The following is a 10,100-nucleotide window of genomic DNA, read 5'->3' as shown; positions in this document are numbered from 1 at the left end:
GGCTGCACAAAAAGGGGTGAAATGAGTAAAAACGAGGTTTTCTTGTTTTTCCTTCATTCCCAAATGCGGCCCCTCCCCCCCCCGACAGACACAGACAGAGGTGGGGGAGGGGAGGGGGAAACACCCCAGGATTTTTTCATTTTTTTGGGTTTTTTTGTTGTTTTTTGTTGTTTTTTGGGGGGGTGGGGGGTCCAGGGCTGGTTTGGCCTCTTGGGGGGACCCTCCCAGCCCTGAGGTTTGAGAGAGAGGGGAGGAAATGACAAAAATGTGTAAAAAAACCCCTGAAAAAACCCTAAAGAACCCCAAAACTAAGCACGGCCACAGACACCACAACGGGGGACAAGAGGGGGGGGGCGACCCCTCCTCAATTTGTGCTTGGGGACAAAGGGGACACAGAGACACCCCCGAGCGGGGACAGAGACCCCCGAGCGGGGACAGAGACCCCCGAGCGGGGACAGCGCTGGCTGAGACCAGGAGAAATTTTGGTGGGGATTTGAGGAATTTTGGGGGCGATTTGAGGAATTTTGGTGGGGATTTGAGGAATTTTGGGGGCGATTTGAGGAATTTTGGGGGCGATTTGAGGAATTTTTTCGTCCCCAAAGCCTCCGCCCACCACGTCCCCAAGCCGCCGCGGGTGTCACACGGTGGTGACCGAGAGCAGGGGGTGCTCCAGGCGCCCCCCGTGCTGCGCCAGCATCATCTCCTGGATGGTCACCCAATTATCCAGGATGCGCCGGCTCCTCTTGCGCAGCCCCCGCCGCGACCCCTGCCCGTGCTGAGGAGGGGGCGCCGCCTCCGCGCCCCCTCCCGCGGTACCCGCGACCCCCGCGGGCCCCGCCGGGAGCTCGGGCCGCCCTTGGAGCAGCAGCTCCCGGCGCCTGCGCTGCTCCCGGGCCCGGGCCAGGTGCTGCTTGCGCTGCTCGCGGCTCCAGTAGCGCCCGGTTTTCAGCTCGCTCCGCGCGTCGTCATCGGTGGAGCCGCCGCGTTCCTCCAGGATTTTGATGGCCCGAGCTTTGAGCAGCCGGTCCCGGCCTGGCCGCTTCCCCCGGGGCCCTTTGGCGCTGCCCGGAGCTCCGGAGGGCGGCGGTGGCGGTGCTGGCGGCGGAGCGGCTCCGAGGCCGGCCCGCAGCAGGAGCGGGGAGCTGCGGGAGCTCTCGCCGGTGTTGTAGGCGCTGGTGCTGTCGCGTTCCGGAGCTTCGGCGATATCGGCCAGAGGCCCCTCCACGCCCGGCCTGGGGTCTCGCCAGGCCCGGCGGCCTCGCTCGCGGAGCCGCTCCAGCTGCTGGGCCCGCAGGAGGTGCCGGCATTTGAACTCCAGGTGCCGCAGCTCCTCCTCCAGCCGCGCCAGCTCCGCCCGGCCCGCGGGCCCCGCGCAGCGCCCGCGCAGGGCCCGGTAGCGCCGCAGCTCCGCGGGGCTCAGCGCGGCCAGCGGCGGAGAGGCCGAGCCGGGCCCCAACCCCGGCCCCAACCCCGGCCCCAACCCCGGCCCGAACCCCGCTTCTAAGCCCGGTTCAAAGCCCGGTTCTAAGCCTGGTTCTAAGGCCGCCATTCCGCGCCGCCCGCCCGCTCCGCTGCCGGCTCTTCCCGCCGACCCGCAGCTGGAGCCGGAGCCGCTCCGCGCCGCCGCCGCCGCCAATCCAGCGCCGGGTTTTGCGTGGAGCCGGGGCGGGTTTTGGGGTGAATTTTGGGGGTTTTGGGGTTCGCGGCGAGGCGGGGGAGGCCGAGGGGGCGGAGGGGGCCCCTCGCCGGCCTCCTCGCCCAGCAGATCGTGCTCCGAGCTCTCCTCGTTGCGCGTGGATTCGTCCGTGCGCCCCACGCCGCTGTCGGGCTCGGCCCCGCGGCCGCCGCCGGGCGTGGCCGGGCTGGGGGGCTGGGGGGGGACGGGGACCCCCAAAGTGAGCAGGGACCCCCCCCAGGACCCCTTTATAGCCCCCCCCCCTTTAAACCCCCCCAAAGTGAGCAGGGACCCCCCCCAGGACCCCTTTATAGCCCCCCCCCCCTTTAAACCCCCCCAAAGTGAGCGGGACCCCCCCCAGGACCCCTTTATAGCCCCCCCCCCCTTTAAAGCCCCCCAAATTCTCATCGCCATCCCGGGACCCCCCCCCATTCCCTCCCAGCCCCTTCCCCTCTGCCTTGGGATCCCCCAGACCCATTTGGACCCCCCCAATTCCCATTTTCCCCCCCTTTTTTTTACCTCCTATCCCCATTTTTGCCCCTTTCCCCCCTCACAATTTCCATTTTTCCCACCTAATTCCCATTTTCCCCCCATTTTTATGCCCATCTGCATTATTCCCCCTTTCCCCCTCCCAATTCCCATTTCTCCCCATTTTTCCCCTCACAATTTCCTTTTTTTTCCTCCCAATTCCCATTTTTCCCATTTCCCCCCCATTTTTTACCCTCCCCAATTCCCATTTTCCCCTATTTTCCCATTTTCCCCCCATTCCCCCCAGATTTCCCCCATTTCCTCCATTTCCCCATTTGCCCACATTTTTCCCCATTTCTCCCCATTTTTGCCATTTCCCCCACATTTCCCCCATTTTTCCCACTTCTCCCCCATTTCCCCCCATTTTCCCCATTTTTCCCCCATTTTCCCCCAGATTTCCCCCATTTTTTCCCATTTTCCCCCCATTTTCCCCATTTTCCCCCATTCCCCCCCGAGTTTCCCCCACTTCCCCCCATTTCCCCCCCAGTTCCCCCCATTTTTTCCCATTTCTCCCCATTTTTCCCATTTTTCCCCCATTTCCCCCATTTCCCCCCCATTTCCCCCATTTTTCCCATTTTTCCCCCATTTCCCCCCCATTTCCCCCCATTTTCCCCATTTTCCATTTCTCCCCCATTTCCCCCCATTTCCCCCATTTCTCCCCCATTTCCCCATTTTTCCCATTTCTCCCCCATTTCCCCCCCATTTCCCCCCATTTCTCCCCCATTTCCCCCCCATTTTTCCCATTTCCCCCCCATTTCCCCCCATTTCTCCCCCATTTCCCCCCATTTCCCCCATTTCCCCCATTTTTCCCGTTTCCCCCCATTTCCCCCATTTCCCCCATTTCCCCCCATTTTCCCCCATTTCCCCCATTTTTCCCATTTCCCCCCATTTCCCCCATTTTTCCCCCATTCCCCCCATTTTCCCCCGTTTCCCCCCCCTTTTCCCCATTTCCCACCTGCCCGGGGGGGTCCAGGCCCCCCTGACCTCCCCGTCCTCATCGGAGCCGAACCCATCCAGGAAATCCTCGCGGTCACTGTCCCGCCAGCGCTGGGGGAGGGGCGTCAGCCACCCCGCGACCCCCGGGGACACCCAGGGACCCACAGGGACACATAGGGACACACAGGGACCCATAGGGACACCCAGGGACACCCAGAGACCCACAGGGACCCATAGGGACACCCAGGGACCCTCAGGGACCCAAAGGGACCCATAGGGACACCCAGGGACCCAAAGGGACCCATAGGGACACCCAGGGACCCAAAGGGACCCAAAGGGACCCCGGGGACACCCAGGGACCCATAGGGACACCCGGGGACACCCAGGGACCCCCAGGGACACACGGGACACCCGGGGACCCATAGGGACACCCAGGGACACCCAGGGACCCACAGGGACCCATAGGGACACCCGGGGACACCCAGGGACCCCCAGGGACCCATAGGGACACACAGGGACCCACAGGGACACCCAGAGACCCACAAGGACCCATAGGGACACCCAGGGACTCTCAGGGACACTCGGGGACACCCAGGGACCCTCAGGGACCCAAAGGGACCCCCGGGGACACCCAGGGACCCCCGGGGACACCCAGGGACCCTCAGGGACACACAGGGACACACAGGGACCCACGGAGGCACCCAGGGACCCCCGGGGGCACCCAGGGACACACAGGAACCCATAGGGACACCCAGGGCACCCAGAGACACCCGGGGAGACCCAGGGACCCAAAGGGACACCCGGGGACACCCAGGGACCCACAGGGACCCATAGGGACACCCAGGGATCCTCAGAGACCCCCAGAGACCCCTCAGGGACCCCCCCCAGGGACCCCCACAGGGACCCCCGGGATCCCCAGGAATCCTCAGAGACCCCAGGGACTCCCCCAGGGAAACCCAGAGACCCCCGGGACCCCCAGAGACCCCCAGGGATCCCCGGGACCCCCAGAGATACCCAGAGGTACCCAGAGACCCCCCCAGGGCCCCCCCAGAGCCCTTCAGGGACCCCCAGGGATCCTCAGAGACCCCAGGGACCCCTCAGGGACCCCTGAGACCCCCCGAGACCCCCCAGACCCACCCCAGAGACCCCACAGGGACCCCCAGAGGCCCCCAGGGACCCCCGGGACCCCCAGAGACCCCTCCCCAAATTCCCACCCCCCTTCATCCCAAATATTTTGCCTCCTTTTCCTTCATCTTTGGTCCTCCCAAAATCCCTAAAATTCCCCCCAAATTCCCTCAGGACCCCCCCAAAAAGCCTCGGGACCCTCCCCCCACAAGCTGTGGGACCCCTCCCCAATTTCCCACCCTCCTCCCTTCAACTCCCCCTCCCCAAATTCCCCTATAAATCATTTTTGGCTCCATTTTTTTCATCTTGGCTGCTCCCAAACCCCCCAAAATCCCCCCTAAACTCCCTCAGGACCCCCCCAAAAACCCCTCGGGACCCCTCCCCAAAATCTGAGGACCCTCCCCAATTTCCCACCCTCCTCCCTTCAACTCCCCCTCCCCATATTCCCCTATAAATCACTTTTCCCTCCATTTTTTCCATCTTTGCTGCTCCCAAACCCCCCCGGGACCCCTCCCCAGCCCCCCCGGGACCCCTGCCCGGCTTTGGGGACCCCTGCCCGGCTTTGGGGACCCCTGCCCGGCTTTGGGGCGCCCCCAGCCCCACCTGGCTCTCGGGCCGGGCCAGCAGCAGGGAGATGTTGGTTTGCTGCTCGCGGGTCAGGAAGGCCACGGCCTCCTCGCGGTCCTGGATCTCCACCCCATTGATCTGAAATGTGGGGAGGGGGAGACCCCCAGGGACCCCTCCTCAAATGGAGGAGGTGGGGAAGGGGGGGGAAGGGGGGGGAAGGGGGTTCGGGGGGGGTTTGTTTCATCAAAATGGCCCAAATTGCGGCCAAAATGCCCCAAATCGCCCGCGAATTCTTCGGGATTTTGCTCAAATTGACCCCAGAATCTCCTCAAATCCACCCAAAATCGCCTCAAATCCACCCAGAATCTCCACAAATCCACCCAAAATCGCCTCAAATCCACCCAGAATCTCCACAAATCCACCCAAAATCTTCCCAAATCCACCCAAAATCTCCTCAAATCCACCCAAAATCGCCTCAAATCCACCCAGAATCTCCACAAATCCACCCAAAATCTCCTCAAATCCACCCAAAATCTCCTCAAATCCACCCAGAATCTTCCCAAATCCACCCAAAATCTCCAAAGATCCAACCAAAATCTCCCCAAATCCACCCAAAATCTCCCAAAATCCACCCAAAATCTCCACAAATCCACCCAAAATCTCCTCAAATCCACCCAAAATCTCCTCAAATCCACCCAAAATCTTCCCAAATCCACGCAAAATCTCCCCAAATCCACCCAGAATCTCCTCAAATCCACCCAAAATCTCCAAAGATCCACCCAAAATCCTCCCCCAAATCCCCCAAATTCCCCCCAAAATCCCCAAATTTCCCCCAAAACGTCCCAAAATCCTCCCCAAAATCCTCCCAAAATCCCCAAATTCTCCCAAATTCCCGCCCAAATCCCCCTAAAATCCCCCCCAAAATCCCCAAATTCCTCCCAAATCCCCCCAAAAATCCCCAAATTCTCCCCAAATTCCTCCCAAATCTCCCAAAATCCACCCAAAATCCCCCCCAAATTTCCCCCCAAATTGTCAAAATTGGCCCCAAATTTCCCCCAGAATCCCCAAAATTCCCCCAAAATTCCCCCGAAAATCACCAAAATTGGCCCCAAATTCCCCCCAGAATCCCCAAAATTCCCCCAAAATTCCCCCGAAAATCACCAAAATTGGCCCCAAATTCCCCCCAGAATCCCCAAAATTCCCCCCAGAATCCCCAAAATTCCCTCAAAATTCCCCCCAAAATCACCAAAATTGGCCCCAAATTCCCCCAGAATCCCAATTTATCCCAAATTTATCCCCAAATTCCCCCAAATTCCCCCAAAATGCCCCAAAATTCCCAAACCTGCACGATCCTGTCTCCCTCCCGGATCCGCCCGTCCTTGGCTGCGATGCTGTTGGGGTTCACCTGAGGGGGACAAAAAAACCCCAAATCTTTGAGGATTTTTCATGAGGCCTTGGGGGATTCTTTAGGATTTTTTATTTTTCTTTTTTGAGATTTTTTTTTTTAGGATTTTTTCAATTAATTTTTAGGATTTTTTAGGATTTTTTAGGATTTTTTATTATTATTTTTTAGGATTTTTTTATTATTTTTTAGGAAACTTTTTTCGGATTTCTTGGGGATTTTTTTTAGGATTTTTTGGGGCATTTTTAAGGATTTATTGGGGGATTTATTGGGCTAATTTTTTCGGATTTTTGGGGTGATTTTTAAGGATTTATTGGGGGATTATTTTTGGATTTTTTAATGACTCCCTGGGTATTTTTTTAGGAAATTTTTGGGTATTTCGGGGTAATTTTGTAGGATTTATTGGGGGATTTTTTAATGACTTCTTGGGGTATTTTTGGGGGACTTTTTGGGGGATTTTTTGGGGTTTTTATGATTTTTGAGGGTATTTTTTAGGATTTTGGGGGGCAATTTTTAAGGATTTATTGGGGGATTTTTAAAGGATTTTTTAAATGACTCCTTGGGGGATTTTTGGGGGGTTTTTTAGGATATTTTTAGGATATTTTTTAGGATATTTGGGGGTATCTTTTAGGATTTTTTTAGGATATTTTTTAGGATTTTGGGGGGGTTTTTTTAGGATTTTTTAGGATATTTTTAAGGATATCTTGGGGCTATCTTCTAGGATTTTTTAGGATATTTTTAGGATATTTTTAGGATATTTTTTAGGATATTTTGTAAGATATTTTTTAGGATTTTTGGGGCTATCTTTTAGGATATTTTTAAGGATATTTTTAGGATATTTTAGGGTATTTTTTAGGATTATTTAGGATTATTTTTAGGATTTTTTTAGGATATTTTTAAGGATATCTTGGGGCTATCTTCTAGGATTTTTTAGGATATTTTTTAGTATTTTTGGGGCTATCTTTTAGGATATTTTTTAGGATTTTTTAAGGATAATTTTTAGGATTTTTTAGGATATTTTTAGGATTATTTTTAGGATATTTTTAGGATTATTTTTAGGGTATTTTTTAGTATTTTTTAGGATATTTTTAAGGATATTTTAGGATATTTTTAAGGATTTTTTAGGATATTTTTTAGGATATTTTAGGATATTTTTAGGAGATTTTTTTAGTATTTTTTAGGATATTTTTTAGGATTTTTGGGGCTATCTTTTAGGATATCTTTTAGGAAATTTTAAGGATTTTTTTTAGGATCTTTTAGGCTATTTTTTAGGATCTTTTAGGCTATTTTTTAGGCTTTTTGCCCCCCCCTCCCCAGCAGACCTCCCCCACGTAGATGCCGGGGTCCTCCTCGCCGTCGGTGCGGTAGCAGACGGTGATTCCCAGTTTGTGACTGGTTTTGTACAGCTCCACCTCCTGGGGGGGGGGAAGGGGTCAGGGGGACCCCCTGGGACCCCCCCTCAATTCCCAGCCCCTCCTTCAACTCCCCCCTCCCCAATAAATTCAGTTTTGGCTCCTTTTTTTTCATTTCTGGGGGTCCCAAACTTCTTAAAATTCTCCCAACCCCCCCCAAAAAAAGGCTCAGGATCCCCCCCAAAAAAGACTCAGGACCCCCCCCAAAAATATCCAGAACCCCCCCAAAATATCCAGGATCCCCCCCAAAAAGATGGAGGACTCCCCCAGGACCCCCCCCCCCAATTTCCCAGCCTCTTCTTTCCCCAATAAATTCATTTTTGGCTCCTTTTTTTTTTCATTTCTGGGGCTCCCAAACTCTTTAAAATCCCCCCCCAAAAAGGCTCAGGAACCCCCAAAAAGATTCAGAACCACCCCCCAAAATATCCAGGACCCCCCCCCTCAAAATATCCAGGACTCCCCCAGGACCCCCCCCAATTTCCCAACCTCCCCAATCCCCAATAAATTCATTTTTGGCTCATTTTTTTCATTTCTGGGGGTCCCAACCCCCCCAAATTCCCCCAGAAAGGCTCAGGACCCCCCACCCCAAAATATCCAGGACCCCCCCAAAAGATCCAAGACTTCCCCCCAAAATATCCAGGACCCCCCCCAGGACCCCTCCCCAATTTCCCAGTCTCCCCCCTCCTCAATAAATTCATTTTTTACTCATTTTTTTCCACTTTGGGGTTCCCAAACCCCCCCCAAAAAGACTCAGAACCCCCCCAAAAATACCCAGGACCCCCCAACAATCCCCAGCCCCCTCCCCCAGGACCCCCACCTCATATTCCAGCTCCTCGGGGCGCTCGGGCTCCCCCAAATCCGTGGGGTCAAAATAATCCTGGGGGAGGGGGGGCCTGGGGGGGGGGGGAGGGCACAAAAATATCAGGGGAGGGGTCCCAGGGTGGGGGAGGGGTCCCGAAGGGTTTGGGGAGGGGTCTCGGGGGGGGGGTTGGGCCTCAAAAAGGGGGCCCTGAAGGGTTTTGGGGGGCCTGGGGGGCAAAATGGGTCTGGGGGCTTAGAGGGGTTAAAATGGGGGGTCTGGGGGGGACATCCCAAAATGGGTCTGGGGTCTCAAAGGGGTTAAAATGGGGGGGGGGTACTGGGGGGGACACCCCAAAATGGGTCTGGGGGCTTAGAGGGGTTAAAATGGGGGTGTCCTGGGGGGTGGGACACCTCCAAAATGGGTCTGGGGGCTCAGAGGGGTCACAATGGGGGGGTCCTGGCAGGGTGGGACAGCCCAAAATGGTCTGGGGGCTTCAGAGGGGTTAAAATGGGGGGGAGGGTAGTGGGGGGGACACCCCAAAATGGGTCTGGGGTCTCTCAAAGGTGTCATAACGGGGGAACCCTGATTGGTCTCTGAGGGGGGAACACCCCCTAAAATGGGTCTGGGGGCTCAGAGGGGTTAAAATGGGGGGGTCCATCCCAAAATGGGTCTGGGGTCTCCAAGGGGTTAAAATGGGGGGGTCTTGGGGGGTGGGACAGCCCAAAATGGGTCTGGGGGGGTTTCAAGGCCCAAGGGGGGGTCCCCAAAGATCTGAGGGGTCTCTGGGGGGGTTCCAAGGCCCAAGGGGGGGTCCAGGGGTCCCCACCAGCCCCACCCGGGGGTCCTCACGGATCCGGGGGTCTCTGAGGGGTTCCAAGCCCCAAGGGCGGGGGGGGGGTCTCTGAGGGTCTCTGGGGGAGGATTCCAAGCCCAAGGTGGGGAGGGGTCCCTGAGGGTCTGGGGTTCTCTGGGAGGGGTTCCAAGGCCCAAGGTGGGGGGGGTCCCCAAATATCTGGGGGGGTTCTGGGGAGGATTCCAAGCCCCAAGGTGGGGGGGGGTCCCTGAGGGTCTGCGGGGTCTCTGGGGTGGTTCCAAGCCCCACGAGGGGGTCCCTGAGGGTCTCTGAGGGTCTCTGGGGGGGTTCCAAGCCCCACGGGGGGGTCCCTGGGTGTGTCCCCCCCCCCCATTCACTCACGGCTCGCCCCCCCCCAGCCGGCTCTCGAAGCTGATGTCCGTCTGGGTGCCGCTGTCCACCAGCCCCGCCCCCCCGCCCCCAATTTGGGGCGGGGGTCCCGGCCCCCCTCCCCCTCCCCATGCCGAGGGTGGGGGGTGGGCTCCGGCCTGGCCCCGGGGGCTCCTCCTCAGCACCTGCAGCACCAGCGGCTCCTTGGAGCCCCCCCGGGGCCCCCCCCGGCGCGACCCCTCCTTCCCGCTCACCTGAGAGGGGGTGGGCGGGGGGGTCAGGACCCCTCCTCAAATTCCCCACACACCCCCCCCCCCCCCTCCCCGGGTGTCTCCATTGTCCCCAAACCCCTCCCTAAACCCCTCCCAAACCCACCCCGCCCCCTCCCCCAAAATTCAGCCGCGCCCCCCCCCCCCCTTCCTCCCCTCACCGCGACCCCCCCGACCCCGACCCCAACCCTAAAAAAAACC

The 10,100-nt window shown here is 57.3% G+C and overlaps 1 protein-coding gene across 1 annotated transcript; it reads right to left on the bottom strand.

Moving 5' to 3' along the window:
- Window positions 1-17: 17 nt before the first annotated feature.
- On the bottom strand, window positions 18-9,884 carry LOC136570950 (PDZ domain-containing protein 4-like; the record flags this gene model as incomplete). Its single annotated transcript, XM_066571373.1, has 8 exons — window positions 18-1,870; window positions 2,397-2,418; window positions 3,159-3,250; window positions 4,868-4,969; window positions 6,174-6,236; window positions 7,556-7,648; window positions 8,463-8,538; window positions 9,643-9,884. Coding segments are annotated over 8 exons (1,923 nt in total), but the record flags the coding sequence as incomplete, so codon positions are not given.
- Between the last annotated feature and the right edge of the window lie 216 nt (window positions 9,885-10,100).

This window comes from Molothrus aeneus, unplaced genomic scaffold (genome assembly GCF_037042795.1).
Source record: "Molothrus aeneus isolate 106 unplaced genomic scaffold, BPBGC_Maene_1.0 scaffold_437, whole genome shotgun sequence".
Lineage (NCBI taxonomy): Eukaryota > Metazoa > Chordata > Aves > Passeriformes > Icteridae > Molothrus > Molothrus aeneus.
The sequence above is the reverse complement of the archived record's forward strand: the minus strand, read 5'-3'. Positions and strand labels throughout refer to the sequence as shown.